Source organism: Cucurbita pepo, chromosome LG10, assembly GCF_002806865.2.
Source record: "Cucurbita pepo subsp. pepo cultivar mu-cu-16 chromosome LG10, ASM280686v2, whole genome shotgun sequence".
In the NCBI taxonomy this organism is placed as follows: Eukaryota; Viridiplantae; Streptophyta; class Magnoliopsida; order Cucurbitales; family Cucurbitaceae; genus Cucurbita; species Cucurbita pepo.
The window spans coordinates 197206-219691 of record NC_036647.1 but is presented as its reverse complement, the minus strand read 5'-3'; the positions used below and the strand labels follow the sequence as shown (position 1 = coordinate 219691).

General features: G+C 34.5%; 1 protein-coding gene across 1 annotated transcript; it reads right to left on the bottom strand.

The window, feature by feature from the left end:
• Positions 1–148: 148 nt before the first annotated feature.
• Positions 149–21263, bottom strand: LOC111803376 (protein MOR1-like). The gene is made up of 55 exons (XM_023687742.1): positions 20856–21263; positions 20623–20728; positions 20370–20493; positions 19347–19426; positions 19079–19256; positions 18937–19001; positions 17864–17946; positions 17636–17721; positions 17345–17458; positions 16777–16896; positions 16506–16608; positions 15983–16119; positions 15273–15338; positions 15057–15171; positions 14841–14878; positions 13906–13977; positions 13671–13790; positions 13229–13334; positions 12704–12816; positions 12525–12612; positions 11725–11825; positions 11427–11534; positions 11204–11309; positions 11034–11113; positions 10783–10929; positions 10580–10655; positions 10363–10487; positions 10163–10273; positions 9935–10084; positions 9768–9842; positions 9602–9683; positions 9408–9523; positions 9201–9302; positions 9037–9111; positions 8823–8918; positions 8640–8741; positions 8442–8543; positions 8037–8219; positions 7849–7960; positions 7315–7391; positions 7053–7132; positions 6079–6141; positions 5520–5641; positions 5348–5352; positions 4736–4861; positions 4568–4645; positions 4212–4370; positions 3966–4124; positions 2516–2613; positions 2233–2389; positions 2032–2148; positions 1787–1882; positions 1423–1494; positions 895–1168; positions 149–804 (listed from the first exon to the last, which is right to left on the bottom strand). Exons 1-55 carry the CDS (start codon positions 21013–21015, stop codon positions 533–535), a joined length of 6078 nt encoding a protein of 2025 aa, XP_023543510.1. The 5' UTR covers positions 21016–21263; the 3' UTR covers positions 149–532.
• Between the last annotated feature and the right edge of the window lie 1223 nt (positions 21264–22486).

Sequence of the window (22486 nt, the reverse complement as noted above, 5' to 3'; positions counted from 1 at the left end):
AGATTTCATTCATTCTGGCAAATGAACCTACATTACACTGATAAAGCTTGTACCACTAAACTGTTACTCACCTAAATCATTGATATTTAGTTTAGCACAAAGGGATTGTTAAATTGAGGAAGTGCTCATAAAGAATGACCAATGATCAGACGCTGGAAGTAAATATTTTCATTTACCGTTCAAAGCGCTGTGAGGAATACCGCTTACCCTTACGGTGGGGTAATTTGAAGGGCACAAAAGAATAATAATATTGTAAGTGATTCCAAATATATATGCAATGGAAGTGACTGCCATTGGTTTAATAGCAATTCTTTAAAACACAAATACAAATGCTGGCGACTTTTAACCACCCGCCTTCCTGAAATATCAATAAACTTGCTCTCTTAAAAAATAAGCACCAGCAACCAATAAAAAGATGCACTAATCTCTATTACCGGCATCCACATTTTTCTTTTTTGCTCTTCTATCGTACACGATAATGGCTTGTATTCAGACTTCGATATCTTGGTAGCTCTCAAATCTTATGTCTGTTTCACAGAGGTTCAATAGACCCACTTTTAAGTCTTTCCATCCTGGCTTGAAGTCCAGATAGTGCCTTCTCGTCCATGGGAAGGACCCCACTTTTAGCAGAATTTTCGACACCGACGTCCTCGGACACTTGAGGCATTTGAGCAATCATTCCTTGGTGCAAATTGTCGTTTACAGACATTAACGGCTTGATTTCCGATTCATGGTTTCCAGCAGCCGCAGCTAATTGCATGCTTTTCATCCTCTCTCTTATTGCATCAAGTGTCCCACTCGTTACTGAGCTTTCCAGGAATTTTTTTCACTATCAGATCCCATAAGAAAACATAAGAAAAGAGGAGCACGACTCAAAAAACAGTAACATTTTACCTCCACTTATGTATTTGTCATTCCTTTGGTCTCCAAGTGAGTAATCAGGCGTGGGACCTCTTGATGTAATTATCCGATTGTCTTCAGTATATGATGGTGGCAAAGTAAAGTTAGCCGGTTCAGGTTTCACATTCAGCGATTTTGCTTCAGTTAAAGGATTGGTATGTACAGGAGACATGGGTGCAAAGTCGGGCGAAGAAGTCAAGGAAGCTGGAGGAGGGGTTGACAATGGCAAACTTGAAGGCGTTCTTCCAGCTGCTGCATTCCTCTCCATCTGCAATGAAATTATATTATATAAAAGTAGTTTTGCTGCAATAATGAGGAACAGTCAACCGATTTGTATTTGATAGACACGGAGATGCAATAATTTTTTCATGCCATACACAATAAGCACAAAGTCAATAACACATTGTCCACAACTAAAACTGGAGAAAAATGTAAAACATAGCTTCAACTCCTCAAACATTCTGTTAACTTGATAATTCCAATATCTCAGTAGTTATTCACGGCAAGGACAAATAAACAAACCTGGGCCAAACCATCTCTAATGTATGTGCGAAATGCCTCGCTTGCATTTTGAAGCTGAGAAAATATATCAACCTGAGAAAAGCAAGGGATGATGCTAAGACACCAAGAAAACAACAGAGGCTTCTCAGTTCTATATTTTAGAAAGACAAAGCAAGTTATCGTCATCCTTTCATAAATACAAAGCCCAACCCAAAATTTGAAGTTCTGGGCCACTCGCTTGTAACTGGGAGTCTGATTAACGTTCTTCTCTAGTTGCGTAATAGAGCCTTTATTCTAGTATTTCATCTGAATGAAAATCTTACCTCTCTCTGTTCACACACAGACCCACTATTAACAATACTTATGTAAGAAGATAGTCCATTACCTTTGGGTAAAGTTGAGTTATTCTATATAGCTCATATAATCCAATGGTGCATGTCTGCTTGTCCCCAATTTTCTTGAATATAGCAGCAAGTTCTTGCTGCAGTAAAATGCAGAAAATCAGAATATGGTTTATCTAAGACGCAAGTTAGAAAGGCAAAAGAAAATAAATGCAACAATGTAAACATAACTGACGATAACTTCAAAGACAAATAAGAAAGTATAAATTGTATGCAAGGAATCGATAACCTTCAATTGTGCATCAGCAGACTGTGTGCCAGAAGATGAATTATTTGCTGTTGAGTCACCCCAATGAGTCTGGCCAACAGGCCCAGTTGAGGTCAACATTCTGGCTGCGGCTAAAGTCTGCTTGGATGTAGAGACATCAAAAGTTATCATAGTTTCTCAGTAACATAATAATAATAGAATTGACCATATAAATTGTTCTACCTCAAGATTAAGATCAATATAGGCAAGAATAATTGGCTGAGGTTTCATATCAATAGGAACCATAGAGAGATGACCCTTTATTGCAGCCCCACGAAGCTTTACAAGTTCATGTAGAACAGTTTTAACCATTCGAAGGGGTTTATCATCAGCTCCAGCTCTTCAATGAGGAAGAAGAAGAGCCACATAAATAAAATAATATAAACCAAAGGTAAGATCTTTGTAATTATTTGTTCAAGTTATGTATGTTACATAAACAAACCATATGCCAAAATACAATAGATACCTTCTCCTAATTTCTTCCATCCCCAGATTTTGTAAATATAAATGGATGCTTTGCAGGATGCGATCAAGATCAACATCATATATAGTGCTTTGAAGGACCTGTGTCACCAGTAAGCCAATTCCTAAATATCTCTCTCGACCACCAAAGAGAACAGCCAGAATTTATCTGATGGTATGTACATACATACACACATACATACATATACATAAACACAACGCAATAGAGAAACACCATTTCCATAATACTGAAGTCCTGTTTCTTGAATTTTTTCATTTTTCTTTTCTTTAAAAAAGAGTAGTGTAAATGTCAAGGCAATTTTCTTTCAAGAAGTATGCCAGCCAGCAATAAGTAATTCTGAAGAACTTCCCATACTTCAGTGTGCACTTTACCATGTATACAAGGGAAATTAAGAAGTATCACTCCAATATTCACAAGTCCCATTTTCAAGATTGTTATTCTTTCTTGATAGAACACATACATTCATTAAGAGAGAGCATAGGTATAGCTGAGGAAAAAGGTTGCAACAAGAACCTCAAGAAGAGTGAGTAATAATTTTGTCTAGAAAAATGTCACCCGGGACCTCCTTGAATCTACCAGTCCTGAACATTGTCTATGAAGATGTCCATGGGATGAAAAGTTACAACTTGCAATTGGGAACAAGATTTCCATGTATGACCATGGAGTGAAACATCGTCTGATAACGTCAATATATCACTTTCACACCTCCAACAACGATACAAAGGAATTTTTTTTTTGTCCTTCCCATAGCGCTGATATCAGCAAGTTATCAGCAATATCGATGAAATATCAACGACATCACCAATATATTGGTGAACTAGAGTTTGAATTTCATACATTTTTCAAAATAATATTCCATTTTGAATCTGACTAAAAAACTTTGGCAGCTTGGGGAATGTTGTACTGTTAATTGGGGACATGAGTTCGAATCCTCAGCATGATAAACTTCGGTATTTTTCTCCTTTTTCTTATGCACTACCCTCTCCATCTCCTTTCCTTTTTTTTTTTTTTTCTTTTCAATTATCGTACGCTTTTCTTTTCTTTTATATTTAATTTATATTTAGTTTAATTTCTGTTGCATTCTTTTCTTTTTTATGTTTTCAAATTCCCAGCTTGGTAAATGAGAGGGTTCCATTTCCTCTTCTTTCTTAGTCTCTCTACCCTCTAGCTCACTTTTCCTTTTTTTTTTTTTTTTAATTATGTTCATGTTTTTCTTTTCTATTTCATTTTATTATATAATTTATATTACATTTTTATTTTTTTGTTGCATTTTTTAGTACAATATTTTGAGTGGTATCATTTAGTTTGATAATTTGTGTTTCATATTTATCATATAAAATGTACATTTTTAAAAATAATTTGTAAGTTAATGATAGCGCAAAAAAGTATACAAAATGGAGTAATTAAATTAATGGGAGTAATGCAGACCTACCTTTGTAAGTTTAATAAGACATTTTACAACCAAATCAGAGAACTTCTGATTTCTGGAAGTAAATGACTCTTTGGACCCGGTTGAAGGCCATCTTGAGGGTTCCAATGGACGTAACAGATTAATTAGTACCACAAATGAAGAAGTACGATCTGCATTGTCCTGTACGAAAAAACATACAGCTTTAACTAGTTAAAAACAATTTCCTAAAATTCCTACAAAAAAGAAGCATCTTGAGAAAATAATGACCAGAATCTTAAGCATCAAAACATTTAGAGCTTTCAAAAGTTGGCTGCCATCATCCATATGCGGGACTCGTTCGTCCAAAAGCCACAAAAGAAGTTCAGTAATAAGATTGTCCAGAGTATTCTCCTTGACAGCATAAGCAAGTCTTTTGTTTTGAAAAGTCTGCAGAAAAAAATAACTTTTCAATAAACAAGAAAGGTTTCATCTTACAAAGCTCGTAGAAAAGAAATAGATTGGACATTTCATATAAAACAATTCTTTCAGCAGACTTAGTGCATGTTTTCAGTTGCTACAACTCCTGTGTAGAATTCACAAAAGCATACTTCTTAGAACCCCAATGAAAATTGACTGGTAAGCACCTGCATAAGGGTATTGAGTACATATTTACAGGACCTTGAAGAAGCTCCAGTCAAACTGTAGTCAAAAGTCTTGGCAACCTATGCACAGAACAGGAAAAAGAGGCAAGCAATTCACAAAATGAGCAAAGAAAATCCAAATATGGAAGGCTGAAAATGCTCTGTTCGTACTTTTGTTGCCAAGCATAAAACAAGCCTATCAGCATCCTTTGCTAGCTCGTCCATTGAACTGCCTTCTGGATCACTGGAGGCTTGAGCCAACTCATGACATACAACTTTCATTCCTTCCACAGACTGCAAAAGGTGTCCAATATTTATTACATTTCAAAAGACAAATCCCATAAGTAAACTATTTAAACACAAGATAACCACAATCGAGTGTCAATTATTTAAATGTAAAGGAAGCGGAAGCTAGGTGCCTAATACTATTCATCTGCAAAGGTAATCAATGGTGGAAAAGCCGATAAGTGAAGTATACGTAATATTATACACTCATGCATATGCGAATCATATGAACTGAAGAGAATATATAGATTGTTTGGCATGAAGGAAAAATATACAAAACCTCTATGGAAGCCTGATTTTGGCTCTAGTGTAACTATTCAAATTCAAATGGAAAAAAAGGAATCCTTCAATGACTTTGAACCTTGGGAATGTTTAACAGTATTTGCCTAACTTTGGTCTACGATGTTTGAGTGTGGTTTTATAGCTTTAGTATTTACAAGTATATTTCAATGTGAAACCTAATCTCTAGTGTAATACGTCATTAAAAATTAAGATTTCTTCAGTTGCATTTCCATGGACCTTTAGTGTTTACAAGTATATTTCAATGTGAAACCTAATCCTGCTGTAGGGCGTCAATAAATCAAGAGTATCTATTTGTACATAAAAAGGCAAATGCAACTCCTAGGAGTAAAAATTCATCAGGAAAAAAAAAAAAAAAAAAAAAAAAGANGTGAGCCAAAAGAAATAATGTCCATTGCTTCATTCCAGTCTGTGGGACCACTAGCCGTTGTAAGTGGTTGAGGCACCGATTGCCTCTCCATATGAAGCTCAGAACCATAATTTTTCCTGGAGCTAAACACAATAAAACCAATAACTCTTAAGAAATTTGAGTCCAATAAAATAAAAAGTTATGTAACACAAATATGGTACAATGAAAAACTAGAGAAATAAAGACTTGTTTCTAGACATCACTTAAAGAAATAGGCATCCCATCCAAAAAGCAAAGAACATAGCACTTAGCACTTTTTTTTAATAAGAAACGAAGCTATTCATTGATGAAATACAAAGAGACTATTGCTCAAACACAAGGGAGAGAAAGAAAGAAACCAAAGAAAACTAGTGGCAAAACAAAGCAAACCAGTGGTTCAAAAGAACTCTGAAAAAACAGGGCATAGCATTCATGGCATCGAGACACATAATTCAGCCTGAAGACAATTATCTTTGACAAGGCATACATTTTGCATTTATGATGCGGAAAATTGTCTCAAAGATTAAAAAGTTCCAAATACCTTGTTGAAATTGTTCCAGACATGGATCGAGAAACTTCCCCACTTTGCTCAGCTACATCAGATCTAGAAAGAAATTACAAAACTAAGATTAAGAAGTTAAGGGACTAAAAAACCATACTTCAATGAATATTGTGATGAAGAATAGCCCCAGAACTGGAAAATTCAATATAAGTGCCATACAATATGGTTAAGTCCATCTATTATGCATGCATTTTTCCCTTAAAAAACATTCATCCATCCATTTCACTGACATGGTGAAATTAAACAAAAGAGGTGGAACTTTCTTATGAGACTAGAAAAAGGACCTTCAATTGGCCAAAAGGTAAGATAAACTCTAAAAAATGGAAGATAATGAACGTAAGATGAATTCTTTCCACCAAGTGAGAGCCAAAAAAGGATATCCAACTTCTTTCAACCCTCCTTAAGAAGAAATTATTTAGAACCTTCAATGAGTATAATCACAGTGTTTCAATTATAATTCCAAATCTTTATTTATGCATCTGGCAGGGTCCATATCTTCATATTTAAGCAGAGTTTTGTCCATTTAAAAGGTTTTGCTACAGGAACACCAAGGACCTCCGAAGTTCTTAGAAAGTTGTAAACTTGCAAACCAATCTTGATTCAATCTTACTTTTTTACCACGACAGTTAAAAACCAGTGAATGGCTTCATTTGTCGTGTAAGCTAACATCTACAATAAAGAGCACCCTCTTAAGTCCCATTAAAATCTAGTGTTTCCTGTGTGGTCTGCCGGTAGCAGCAGGAAACAAACTCAAGTAAACTCCATACATCACTTTCAACTATTCCACTCTAGGAGCATAAACATATTCCCTACGAGACTGTCACAAAGTAGGTCTACAGTCATTTCAGAAAACATACTCACTCCAGTAGGCTTCACGATCATCACGTCATGTCACAATATTAAACCGATTGAAAAAATAAAATACAAATGATTTGTTGTAATCGGGTTCATACTCATATTCTCTAAGAGGCCGTCTCATAGCAGCTCTAGCTTCACCAGGCTTCCCTTCCTTCTTTTTCTCCATTTCTCTTATCTGAACAAGAACATGAAAATGGGAAAATAGTAGAAGCTAGACCATGAAATTTATAGTTCCAGACATAGTTAGCGCATCTATACATTCATGTATCGATGATATTGTAGCTATCCTATTATTCAATGCATGTAAGTTGTTTGCAAGCATGCATGAACATTTATACAAGTAAAATATAAACAGACCTTCCACTTAAATCTATCGTCCAACATGCTTTTCTGAGCATCTGTCAGTTTTCCCACATATCTCCATACCTCCTCACCTACAAAGAAGAACAAACATTCAGCACAGCCATACGGAACATTGTCACAACAAGATAGGGAAAAAGCTGGAAAAAAAAAATCATCTATTCAAACATAAACAAAAGAAAAGGAAGCCAAATTAACATTGGTCTCTCGCTATCTCCACCAAGAAAAATGATGAAGCTAACAAGACGATGCTATACAATATTACAACCTGAAATATATAATATTAAATAATTGAAGGAAAAAACATACATAAAGCATATTTATATTTTCTTATCAAAGGATATGATCTGAAATTCTGTAAACACACACACACACAACAACAACAACAAACTATTTGGTCAGAACACAAGTATAAAACTAAGAGGACATTGGTGGTTCTAGAAAACATTTGATGAAGGTTAAAGAAAACAGATCTAAAAGGGTTTTCATTATCATTGGATCCCTCCTGATGGGGCAGACATCAAAACTAACCAAGAATCTTGTATCCAGTAGCGAGTGTATTTAGAGCAGCTTTCCTAATTTCACCATCACGTTCTGCTGTTAAGCTTGCAACAAGTTGCAGCGATCTCAACTGCCCACTAATCTAAAAAAGGAGGAAACACAAGCATTTAGTTGAAACCAAAAATTTCATATATGCAAAAACTTATAAACGTTTTTACCTCAGATCCATAATTATCAATTAAGAATCCAACAAGGTCAGCACATTCAATCCGAGTGCGATTGTTTTTAGAACGTAAACCCTCTAGTATGTAAGGAAACATTTTTGTTGCAGAGTAGGTCTGTATGATTTGTTTTGTCAGCTCCCGCATCTTTTCCTTCACTTTCTCAATATTGTGACCCAACTGCAGCATAGTGGACGTAAGTGTCTTTTGCAGATACAAAACAAATTAGAATAAACAACAACAATGCATGAAACAATTGGGCATCTCAACATTAGCTAAACAACACAAAGTTTCATACAATCAAAAGTTTGTTCCTCATAAAAAAAAACAAAGAAAAAAAAACACACATATACACACACACAATCAACTACTTGAAAGAAAATCCAGAGCACAATAAAGCACCTTCTCTATCAAGAATGGAAGGAAGATAGCCGCTTCAGACTCATTTATACAGTAACCTTCCTCCTTCAAGGTCTCGAAAAGTTCAGGAAGAAACTCTAACACCTGATCATTTCTACCTAATTAGAAATCCCAGATGGAAAATAATGTGTGCAAAAAAGTGGAAAGGAAGCATGTGTTTAGGGAAAGTCTAAGGTATACCTTTAATAGACATGTTGTATTTGATTTACAAAATTGCAGAGCAAACCATCTCAATAGAATATCTAAAACCTCAATAATATCCTTTCCAATTGACGCAAGTGCCTGGAGAATCAAAAAAGTTTGTAAATATGACATTTTGGAATGTGGCATCAATATAAAAGACAGCATTCCCAAGCAAAACACCTTTTGCAGCATCTCTAGACCATCAACTTGCTTCTTAAAATCAGTGCTTAACAGCCTTCTCTGCAAATCCTCCCTGAAATACTTCATCATATCATTCTGCATGGAAACAACAATTCAGAAATTTAAAAATGTATCTATGTGAACATTCGGAAATTAGACCACAAAATAAAGTTCATTCAACAAGTACAGATACACAGCACACTTATTTACAAACCTCAAGGTCTTGAATCTGCTCTATGCGTGGTTCTTCAAACTTAAACTTGCGAACTATTATTCTCTCTCTTTCCTCCTACAAATGAACAAGTCAATCAAATGAAAAACTTAAGCAAATTGGTTTACAAGATCATGTAGAAGGATGTTGACCAGAAGAGGAGGCACCTTATTTGAGTCTTTGACATTTAACAAAGCCTGTGATTGAACTGCCAAGTCATGCGCAGATATTAAGGATTCGGTCCTATTTCCCTTTGAAATGGCGCCTCTCTGTAAAAATAGATGGGCGAATTGAGGGCGGAAAGAGAGAATTAATAGGGTAGCTAAATTAGTTCAATATTAAAAATGCTACTGATTCTAGCAAGATAAACATACAGATGATATAGCTTTATTTCCATGCTTAGCAACACCATTTGAAGTGGCCTTTCCAACCTTTACAGCAGTTTTGGATGTCAAGCTTGAGGTAATTTGTTTAGCTGACTCGAAGGATTCTACGAGAAGTGAGTTGAATAAATTTAATTCCGAAGTAAAACAGAAATAAATGTAACCTAAAAGAGCTAGCAACATACCTTGAAATGCACCATAGGGTTTTAATCGTTCAAGAACAAGGGGCAAAGCTGGCCCACTAATATCTTTAAGAACTTTTTCAACCTAAAGATAAGGAAGACAGAAGATTAAAGAAATACTCAGAACTCAATAGAATAGTAAATGCGGAATAATTTTCATGATGCATACTGCTTCCTGTCGCCCAGCTTTTAAAATTTCAGTAATGCATGCCTCTGCTGCTTTTCGAACATCAGAGGATTTGTCCTACATTAAATTTTATTCTAATAAGGAATTACAGAAGGACAAGTAAAATATATGCACAAAAATTCCAACCAAATTGTCAGCAATATAGATACCGTCAAAGCAGAGCAAGCTGGTTTAAGCAATTGTATGGAATCAGAAGAATCATTGATTCCAGAAAGCTTCCTCGACAGCCATTCCAAGAGGTCCTTCCGCCCTTCTGCACTGACCTTATTATCCACTAGAGCTAATGTCATGTAAGGAATCTGAAGAAAGGACAAACATCTACTGTCATATAGAGTTAGATATTGATTGCAACTTTACCTTAGAGGATGAAGACATACCATTTTATCAAAATGGACAGCAGCTAGCCAGGCATCTAAAGTAGTCAAAGTGGCTTCCCTCATATGCTTCTTGTTGTCACCAAGACATTTCAAGACATCTGACAGCACTCCCTGTGAACAAGATAAAGCCATAAGGACTAAGTTCAACTTCCTAAAGAGTAAAAGACTAAGAAGAAATTATCTAAGGATTCACAACAAACCTTGCCTGACTTTTCAACAGATGGCCCCATAGCAGATGCAACATTACCGATGGTTGCCAAAGTTGCCATGACCAAATTTTTATTGCTATCATACAAGCGCCCTCTTAAAGCTCCAAGTAAGTCAGCTGGAAAATATTTACAAATGAATAATCAACAAACAAAAATAATCAACAAACAAAAATAATCAAAATGGAAAAGGGGGGGGGGGGGGGGGNACATGTTCCAGTAGGTTGAATGCGTTTATTAGCTTCTTCCAACATTTTATTCACAGCTTCAATAGACTCCAAGCGGACCTGAAATGTGAGAAACGCGTATTAAGCAATAAGCAGTTAAATAAATAATTTCTAGTAAAGTCAACTATTAAACAGAAAACACTAAACAAACGCAGTGGACTACAAGTTTTAAAACTAATAGTAGAACCTTCCAGTCAGGACTTTCAAAATTCTTCAGCAGTGTAGGTGTAATCTTCCCACTGATATCTTCGCGTGGCAGGCCATCCATCCCACTAACAGATGATGATGTTAGTTCTTCTGCCCTAACTGTTCTTTTTGTAGCAGCAGCAGCACCCTAAAATATAATAGAGAAATGAACTCTAAAAAACACAGAGAATCCAATACAAAAATAAATTAGGGTTTTTATTCAGTGTATGTATGATCTAGGGCCTAACATACCTCGAATGGATTTTTTTCAAATTCAGTGTCAATTGCAGTAAGCAGTGCAGGTTTCACATCCGAAAGAAAACCTTTAAGATCTGCAAAAATTGAAAGAAGGTTAGAGGTGGAATTATAATATCAATGGTTCAAGATACAGTCCAAGAAACAGAAAGGAAGGATACAGTCACCTGGTCCAACAAATTTATGCACGCAACCCAAAAGCTTAATAGTAACATTCCTTGTAGCAGCGGCACTAGACTGAAGACCAGTTTCTTTACAGAAATCAATTAAATCCTGTGAGATTTATTTTCATCCATTAGTACATAGATCATACAACAATGAAACCATAAAATATTCAGAAAGAATAACCAAAAGGCTTCCAATTTTCAAATACAAAGAAAAACCAAGTACCTTGAGTTTTAATAGAGATATACCAAAGTCTTCCACAGCAGAAACCATCCACAACAGTCCCTCACTAAGGACCTTCGGATTTTTGTGCTCTTTCATGATTTTAAAGAGCTAAAAGTTTGAAGGAATAGAATTTAATATATAGAAGAAAAAAACAAATTTATAGAGACGGTAATTACTTGAAAATTCTGTCTAATCTACTTTAAGCACAAACAATAATAAACATGCAGATAAAGGTACAAAAGTGAAAATGGATTTTGCCATAATAGAAATGCCGGTTATATAATCCATAGAACCATACTCTTTCAAAAATAAATCCTGGACCAACTGCTTCTGAAAAAGTGGTAAGGCACTTCATCGCTTGAGCACGAGTTTTAATATCTGCTACACGTTCACTTATACCTATCAAGTACATAATATAAAGGTATTCATATTTCCACTGGTTACCAATGTAAAATAAAATTTCATAAAAAAATTTAAAAAAATGTAGAAAGAAAGGGAAATGATGCTGAGTGGAACGTCCCTATTCTCTTACAGCTAGAATTTTTAGCTTATTTACAAAAGAAACTGAGATTTTCTTGATTTTGAAATTTTTTGTTTCAGTTGTGATAACTGTTTCAAGCTCCAGGGTCTTTGATGAAACGGCTAAAGATAGAATTGAGCAGCTTTTGTTTGGTCAAAGATTCTTTGAGTCAAGACTAAAAAAGATTTTGCTTGGGAAATTTGGCTGGAAAGAGACTGAATTTTCGATGCAAAGGGAACAAAATTGGAAATCTTGGAGTTGGCTTAGTTTCATAGCTTTTCACTGTAATTCTTCTCAAAAACTTTTTCTAATTATACTACTTTTATTATCAACTCTAATTGGCGGGCATTTCAGCAAGTTTCTGTTAGTTAATGGTCATGACCTGTGGATATACATTTGGTTATACTTGAAATCGGTAGTGGATTTATTTGCTAATATAGTTTATTTTGAGATTTTCTTTGCTCGAGAATAATCAATTTTAACTATTAGGCTGGATCAGGGAAAATGAGTTTCCTTAAAAAAACTTATACTATCTAGATTAATCAAGTGTAACTATTGCAAAGGTCCAAGGTACCCACCTGAAAGGCAAAGTACAATACACTTTTTTGGAAATTTTTTGGCAGTGGAGGCTATATAAGTAATGACTTCGATAACCTGTTGCTGGACCTGCATCATTCAGCTTGAGCGCATAACTAAATAATAACCCACCAAAGCATATAAATAAGAGAAATGTAAAGTAGCAGTATTAGAATAAAACCTGAACATTTTTCTCACTCCAACCAGGGATAATGCAAAGTAAACGAACAAGTATCTCAACTGATGGGTTAAGATCTTCCAAACCTTCCACTTGTTGCTTCAATGAAGATATTGCTGAAACATAAGTTATAATTTTTAAGAGTCAATGCAATAACAAATTAGTCCGCCGCACATCCACAAAAGGGAACCAACCCTGAGAAGTAGAGCTAGATATATTATGCTGAATTAACCAATATGCAGTCCCACATTGGCCAACTTTTGTTCTTTAAATGAATATTACTAGGTTTTCTTCCATTTGAGCATCAATCTTAAAACATAACTGTTGTTAGCTAGACAACTAAAGTTGGTTAGTATCTAGGATTGAAATGGACAGAAAAGTGAAAAACGGTTATTTATTTAGCAGGTACATTCCAGAAACAAATTGGCTTTTTAACATCATTAGCAGTAAAAGTGCTATAGGAGTTTGAGAACATAAGAGTAACTACTAAGACAATAGGTAATAACAACAGTTTATTAATATGAGAACCTTCAAGTCGTTCTTTCCACACAGTGCTCTTCAATTGAGAAACTGTATCTGCTTCAACAAGAGAACCTAATTTGCTCTCCACCTCCTCGAGACTCATCTCAGCCGGCTACAAATGTTTAGTGAAAACAGCAAAATTAGTCAATACATAAAAAAGCAGCCAACCATAAACAAAGATATTTCTTGTAAGAAGCAAATCAATAAAACCTTCCTTTGATCTTCAGAAAACTAGCACAAATAGAAAATTAGAATTCCACCCAAAATTCAGTATGAGAATAAAAGAAGCTAGCATATACGCCCGGAATAAACATAACAATCTACTCTCATCGCAAGCAGATTCAATGTCTTAACTTAATACAAAAAAAAAAAAAAAAAAAAAAAAAAAAAAAAAAAAAAAAAAAAAAAAAAAAAAAAAAAAAAAAAAANAGACAAATTATTAGATTACCTCAACATCTTCTGGAACTTCAATGGGCTTGGAAGATTTTGGTGGAGCTCCACTAGGTACACTACCATCTGCTTTCTTATTGGTGCCTGATTTCGCCGAGTTTCCTTTTTTACTAGAAGGCTGGCAAATATAAATAGAACTATAAGAATATATTATAATGACAAGAAAGTATTGCACAAGTAATGAATAAATTTTTTTTGCATTGGAAACCAGAACACTGGTAAAATTAACTCACAGCTGCCTGTGCAGGCCTCTTTCCACTAAGCATGCTTGCTGCAGATTTTTTGACAAATAAACCGCCTGAATCCTGCATAAATATTCAATCCATTATATCACCATAAAATAATAACTAAGAAAATAAAAAAAAAAAATTAAAAAAAATGAAGATTTTTCTGTAAGAAACAGTTTAAATATTGATGAAGAGAAAGCAAATACTAAAAGAATAGAAAATGAGAAACTAAGACCAAGACAGGACTGAGGTACCATGTGGAGACAAACCAATATAAGATCCAACTGATTGTTAATAATAACATCCACGACCGACCGATATATCAAAACAGGAAGAAGGAGAGGGATATTCAATCTGGAAAGTTCACCTCTTTGATAATATAACTCATCTTTTTACTCTTTATCATTATCTTATACAAGTAACCTTCGTTTTCTATCGAAAAAACTAACACATACAAATGTGTTCTTTTTCTAATCATGGATTTTCATACTATTACACACACGTTGAAAAATCCCACAAACCAGCCCAACTTTACAAGATTAAGTATCCAGAAATTCATAGAGAGGCATATGGGTTTACCAGATATGACCCTTAAAGGCAGATAACTTCCATGGTTTAAACCTATGACTAGTAACTGTAAGGTATATGAGCGCTTACAGCTTGCCCATTTAATCGTGGCACCAAGTCATGCAATGTGTATAGGATATACAAACACTGTTTCTTCTCATGTTTGTCGGAAAGCTTTGGTTCTCATAATAGGAAAATGACATAGAAATGCATCATTCATTTGGATTCATAAACAGTAAAAACTTGAATCATTTCAAGGTAGAATGCTCTTAGTAACATATTTTATATATTGTTTCAAGAAAAATTATATAAACTATATAGCATATACAAAGCTGGGAACATTGGTAGAAAACATCTTAATATCCATGACCTACCGAAACTGATGAAACACTTGCACCAGGAGCTTGGTTTGCTGCATTGCCATGATACATACTTCAGAAAGTTAACATAAATTATAGTAGTGTGAACTTTGCTAAAAGTTTAAACGGAAAAAACGAGAAATGCAAAGTTAGAAAATAAATGAAAAAGAAAAATCAATTAGGTAATATTTAATCAAATTTCTGAGTTACTAGAAACTCAATGTCAATAACCTGAGCCATTAGAAGGTACACTGCTTTCAGAGCCCATAATCATCTCAGATAGTCTTTTCCTTCTCACATCATCCAGTTTCTCCACGGACCTCTCCAAAGGTCTCATGCCTACCGACTAGCATAGTCAAGCAGAAAGTTGTTACGGCAGCAGCAGCAGAATCAAAGTATTAATTTAAAAAAGTATGTAAAAATATGTAGTTGACTGAAATCACTTACCTTTGCTACTGCTGCCAATGCCAAAAAGGCCGTATCCCTCACATCAGGGGTCCCATCATTAAGGCTCTAAAATGGGGGAAAAAATTTATATTAAGATTCAGTAAGACAAACAAATGAATAGCATAAACAAATGGGTAAAGCCTAAAGAAAGAGAATAATAGGAGAAAGGGTTAATAATCCACATTTAGGGTTTAAAAAAATCCACATGTTGGCATACCCACATGTAAATATGATATAAGCATAAGAAACATAGTTTACCCACACTTACGCATATGTATAAGAAATGATACTTGTTCGAAACCATTTGAAAAGAGATACAACTTTATTTTCCAACAGGAAACTAATTTGTTAGAATAATATACATAAGTGGCAGGCAAAGCCTCAACAAAAAGAGGCTTTAACTGGCTCTCATCAAAGTAGAGAAATTCACGAAATAAGTTGACAAGGAAGCCACACAGAAAGCAAAAAGAAGAAAAGACAAAAATAGAAAACATCCCCTCCATATGTATCGATGCCTTGAAACAGTCTTGTTTCTCACAATCCAAACTTCCCATCCCACAGGCCACAACATGAAAGAAGAAGAATAAATTGAAAGAAACAAACATGGAGAATTCTGAAATAAAGAGTGCACAAGATGAAAATAAAACAATTCTGAAATAACACACTAAAAAACTAACCATAGAAAATCTTAAAGCATGGGATTCACTGACCTCCATAAATATAGGGACATATTCCTTATGCACCTTCAGGACAACAGCTTTGTTACTAGTTTCAAGACAGAAAGTAACCCAGCTTAAAGTCAATGAGCGGACAAGAGGAACTTTGTTTTTGCTTGCTGTCTTGACATCTGCCACAAAAGCAATGATTAAAATCATTCCCACCTTATTTTACTAAGGAAAGAACTCCATAGTCTAAAGAATGACAACAAAAAAAATGTCGCTCCAATTGGAAATGATAAAAAAATGTAAAAAAAAAATTAGGGATGAAAGAAGAAAGTTTGAACAGCTTAAACCATGCTCCTAATTCTCTATTTTTTTTCTTGTTTTTGGATAATCGTAAGCATTCTTTAGTAGTGCTCCCTTTTGTGGGCTTCATTTTTGTAGGTACCTACGTATTCTTTCAATTTTCTCAATGAAATGTTGTTTTTCTCATTAAAAAAATAATAATAAAAACACTATGACCCAAACATTACCTAAAAATTGCTAGGACAAATCTAGCAAATAGAACTCTCACCTTCAATGACGTCAGAAAGACTAAGGCATCCAGACTTATGCATCGCTTGGAGAGTTTGAGTTAATGACTCCGTCAGAGCAGGTTTTTTTTCTTTCAGTTTTTCCTATAAAAACAACGAAATCCAATTGTTAGCATGGTCTGAAGCGTGCCAAAAACAATTCATTAACAAGAAGATAAGAAAATATAACATCGTTGTGACATGGACGGCAAAAAATATCTTGATTGAGATATTTTAAACAATTTAGGGGAAAATATGAGCTATTATACATACAAGTAAAACTGGCAATAGGAATCGTGAACTCCCAGAAAAGTTGGCTCTGAGACCCCTGCAAAGATTGCCAATAGCTTGAATGGATTCGACAGCAACAGCAATATTCACATCTGTAATCAGCTGTGATGATTGTTCAAAATTTTGTTGGTAAGTCAAATAATGGAACCTTTTTTCAAGCAAGTAATCTTTCTTCAATATGTGCAAGAAAATTCAGGTAACTATAATGGATTGCAAGAAAATTAAGGTTACTGATTAAACAGATCCAATTTTGTAAACGCTTTTCTTATAAACGACCCTGAAATGTAATATAAAAATGATATACATGATTGATACATATAAGAATGTTACACCATCACATATTTGCTACAGAATAGAGAATACTAGACTAGCACTGCAAAGCAGCAAAAGTGTCTTGTTCATTGGGTGGGCAGTTGCAGACTAGGGTATTGAAATCAGAGACCTATCATAATTATTTTTCAAATTGAAAGACTGACAGAAATATAATTGGCCAAAGAAATCCATTCAAGCCCCTGAGAGAGAAAAAAGGGTCACAGAGACGATATCTTACCTTCTTTAAAGTTCTACAAACTTCTGAAAAGTCACCAGGTGCTATCTTTTTCGTTGAAGCAAGTTTGGTTAGTTCAGCAACAGCCTCTTTTCTTTCTGACCATTTTGTAGCTTTCTAAAGAAAACAAGAATTAACAAATAAGTTTGTGGGGTAGCAAAACTAGTGAAGTTCAAGGCTATCAACATTAAGTTTAATCAGCTAGTAGGAACAAAAGTAGATATATATTACAATACATATTACAATTTATATTTTAATAGAAAACATATATTGAAAAAGGTCAAAATCACCAACCACTCCATCCCAAAATCCTGACTTTTCCAATGGAGTCAATATGTCTACTGGATCAACAAGATCATATTCATCCATTTCCTGAGGAACTGACAATTGAAGGGTATTAAATGTCAGAAGCTTTTAGTGATTAATAAATGCTTTGTTCATGTTGCTCAAAATACATAGCATTAGACAAACAAAAATTAATCACAATAAATGAAGAAAACTGATATGTAAACATCTACATACCATCAGCTACAGATTCTTCAGAAGGTCCTGTACCAACAGCCTCAGAAGCATCTTCCTTTTCTGGCTCTTTGTCTTGCTCGGACCTAACTAAGTAACATAATTAATCTCAACAGGAATACAATAAGGAAACCTTTAAATTGGCTGCTATGAAAAAGTTCGATGTAAAAATAGCTAATGTGGGATTTATATAAAAGCTGAAAAAACTTATAAAGTTATAATTTATAACATCATACAAACTTCAAAATTAACCACAAAACAGAGATCATCTTGTTAAACAACAAAGATACTATCGGTAAGCAATCAATAGAGAAAATATTAATATCGAAAAATAAGTTGAAGTTCCAAATTTATGAATATGAAGAATAAAAAAATCATTTGAACGGTTTAAAAAGTAGGGGAAGAAAAGAGGGAAAAACAATAGAGAAAGAGCTAGTTAATAATTAATGTGAGGAAAACCACTAATATTATGAAACTCTGTCCAGCATTAACATTAGACGCAGAATTTTTGTGGTCTTATGCTATGATATACCTTGGCGGCAACAAGCTACATACAAGATAAGTACCATAAGTTTAGTTGTCCACCCACCTATCATCCGTATAACACCCACAATACTCTACAGCTTGCTTATTCCCTCTCTCTACATTCTCTCTTCAATAATAGCAGCATTTTCAATTTATCCTCAAATTAAAAATGCTTGAAATTGTCAACACAGCAACAACATTCAACATGTCAGCATATTAAAATGTCGACATAATTTCACTAAAAAAAATTATACCTTTAAACTGATAAAACAAAATTTATCTCAAGTCTACCATTGGTGTTAGCAAACCCAAAAAGAAAAAAAAAACAATTGCCAATATCCCAGTAAAAATAAGATTTCGTTATCAAAATAAAACGACATGATAGCCATTCCAATGAAAGAAAATTGAAGTGAATACGGCAAGTAAGGCAGCTCAGAGGACATGATCTAATCACCATCAGGCCAATAGTAATAATATCTTTACAAAATAAATAAATAAATAAAAAATAAAGTTGCACTAGCAAGAATGTAAAGAGACAAGATGTTGTTAACCTTATTTTCCGAGAAGGCCTAACAGACCCCGTAACATTGACAAGCTCAGCCTCCAACTCTTTTTTCTGAAAATTCAAGATAAAAAAAATTACATTTAGGAACTGATAAAGGATGTTATATTAGCTATCAATATTCATCATACCATTGTATCCCTCATTTTTTCAAACAATATAGACTTTACTGGGTCTTTCCCAATCCAACGACAAAGCTCAAGTGTCAATCCCTTAGAAGATGCGCGAACATTCTGATCTTGATGGTCAAAGAGTTCTGGAAGCATCTTTAAAATTCGTTTTGGAGGAACTACTTTTGCTCCAAAGTCACTATTTTCATGAGGAAAATCATAAATGAATTACACAATAAAATAAAAATAAATGACAAAAAAATTACACCATCAATATCAAAATACAAACCTCAAAGCTTGAAACATGACATCAATTGCAGGGACAACTGCTTTTGCAACTTTATTCTTTATAGCTTTTTCCATTGCATCCTATAATAGCATAAACCTTCTGATGTGAGATGCAAGAATAGGCCTCAATACATGTATATAAATGTCAAATGAATTGAAATTGCAGTTTGCGTTAGTCTTTTATTCTAAACGATCTGAAATATATGTTACTGATGAAACGAAGGAAAAAAATGAAAATGCAGTTTGCAAAAAGAAAAAAGTATAGTTATGATCACATTCTGTGCCTGAAATAAGTATTCAGGCACAGAAATGCAGTATGCTTCTTCCTGTGCCTGAATATTCAAAAAAGCATATCTGTGAAATAAGTACAGAAATGCAGTATGCTTCTTCAAAATAGGAACAGATATGCAGTATGCTTTTCTGAATATTCAGGCACAGATATGCTTCTTCCTGTGCTTGGAGGAAATGCAGTATGATTCCAATAATAATAATATCAAATTCATGTGTTATTCACGACCAATGTGAAATAAGTATGCTTCTTCCTCCAAGCACAGATATGATCACATTCTCCCTATTTTGAATATTCAGGTGTAAGCAAGAAATTTAATGATGCGTCCAAGTATCTGTAAGTATAGTTATAACTGTGTCTTAAAATCTAGTCCTGGTCGTTAAAGTATAATTTGGTGGAATAACACATGAATTTGATATTATTATTATTGGAATCATATGAGTAGTTAGAAAATTAACTTCTAAGTTTTACCCATAAGAAATAAGAAGCAAAGCCTCCATACTTGAAAACTGCCAAAGCAAATAATAAGAAAATCTAGGAGGAAGCATGTACACCTCCAAAAGTGATATTCTCTTATGAATCTCATAAACCACTCTCAATCTTCAAAAACTGTATACAGTATGCTAGCACACTTCCTAATGATTGAAACGTGCACCATGGAATATAAACCGCTGGCATCAAAATGCAACATTCTAAAATCAATGCTTGAAACTATGGGATTAGGAAAAAAAATACCAGGAAAACATCCACGGCTTCTAGTTCTACCCAGAGCATAAACACTGCTTGGGCTTTCTCCACGGTCTTAGGTCTACCAGTTAAGCATTTTGCAACAATTGCGTCACAAGTTTCTTTGGCAAACCTATAAACGACAATTTCCAAAAGAAAATACAATCAGAACGTTAACCGGTAACTCTAAAGAACCAGAAACACAAATGTGGATGACTAAATAAAGTTACGGGTTCAGATAGAGCAACAAAAGAATTTCCACCTCCCCGCATCTGCGTCAGCAGCTCGTAAGTAAGCAATTAATGCATCCAGTGCCTTCTCTTGCACTGGTGCATTAGAATCCGCGACGGTCTTCCTAAATAACGGACCTAAAGAAATCAGAAACGAAATGCATGAGCAAAGATCCATACCAATCAAAACACTCGATCGTCAATGGTGAGCTGCAGAGCCATTATAACAGATCTAATAAGTGGAAATGGACCTAAGTGGACTCACCAAATTCGCGGAGACGAGAATCCTTAGGATCCGTAATGGAGTCGCATACGGCTGCTAGATCAATGTTGGCCTCGCTCCTGACCTTCCAATTCTTGTGCGACAGCCGATCCTCCCACGGTAGTTTCTTCGCCTCCTTAAGCAGTTTCTCCTCCTCCGACATTTTTTACTAACTTTTGATCCTATCTACAACAAAAACAAATGCAGAATTGTCTCTATCTCTATATTCCTCAAAGGCAAGTACCTGCAACAGGCAGAACGCAAGTCTCGACGAAGAAATGCTACAAAGCGATGCCCTGAATCAGAGCGAACAGACAGAGAGAGGGGAGGGGAGGGAAAAGGGAAGCGCGAAAGAAGAAGCGATGGGGAGAGAGTGGAAGAAAGAGATTTCGCTCCTCCTCTTTTTTTTCTTTTTTTTCTTTTTTTTCTTTTTTTTTCGTTTCTCATTCTCTGTGAGACAGAAGGGTATTTTGGGGTGTACGCATTCGGGGAGAGCCATTCCCACTCGTCGGCCTGCACTCGTGTCAGTATGAACCAATAAAAAGCGACAACGTGGCAGAGGAAAGCGCGTGGTCTTACGAACATTCTTGACAGCGCGTGACGTATATTAGATTAAATTTTACAATGGTTGAGCGGTTCAAATTGTAGGGTCCGCAGTGGGGTCCGAAACAAAGCTATAAACAAGACTATAGTGAGAGTAGCTGGGGAGCGGATAGTGATCCAATTGAACTGCCCGGTCGATTTTCTTTTTGCACTAATTCAGATTATTTAAATCCGTCCGCGGGCATTTTCAAAGCCTGGAAATGTTCCCAAATGCCCATTTTTCAAATAAACACACCTCAAATTTTAAAAATAAAATTTGTAATTACTGATTTAATCTCCCAACTTTTTTTTTTTCTCTATTAAATACAATTTTAATATTTTATTTCACATAAAATTTAAATTTATATTTAATAGCTTAATTTAAAAAAAAAAAATTGAACTGACTTGAGTTGATATGGTAAGTTAGTAACGAATATTTAATTTTTTTTTAAAATCACATATCTGGTTTGCCTCCTTTGCTGCATGTGACGTGATTGACCGTTGTCTTATATTTATTATTTCCATTTTTTTCTTGACTATATTAAATATGCCCGAATTATGCGTACGTGTTGAGTTCTTTGTTTTAATTTAAAAACTTTCCCACTTTCCGTTCAAATAATAAAAATATTATTATGTTTGATCTTATCTAAAAGTTTTTCTTTTTTTTTTCCTATGCAATAAACATAAAGTTAAAAGGACTTACCGTCTTAAACTAATGAATAAGTATCAATGATGTTGATATTCACGTTAATACTTAAAAGTCGGATTAAAGTAAAAAAACTATCATCAAATTATCTCTACTTTTTTATAATTATCAATTCTATAATCATTTTCAACTACACCTCTTGTAATAATTCTTAAATTTAGAAATTGCATAACAAAATTATTCCACAAACTCCTCCACCACAATGATGTATCACACGCTAACTTTAAATGATTAATAATAAATGCATGCGACTAAAATAAGTTGTAGGTCGATATCCATACTTTATAATATGATTTATTTTTGTATGTTTATAAAAATATTTGTATAAATTAATTGACATAATCAC

Excerpts from the sequence above, each read along its gene's own strand:
- LOC111803376 (XM_023687742.1), bottom strand. The coding sequence starts at position 21,015 with ATGTCGGAGGAGGAGAAACTGCTTAAGGAGGCGAAGAAACTACCGTGG. Across the intron at positions 20,729-20,855 it reads TTCTCGTCTCCGCGAATTTG|GTCCGTTATTTAGGAAGACC; the intron begins GTGAGTCCACTT and ends TGATTTCTTTAG. Across the intron at positions 10,085-10,162 it reads CTGTCCATTTTGATAAAATG|ATTCCTTACATGACATTAGC; the intron begins GTATGTCTTCAT and ends TCCTTTCTTCAG.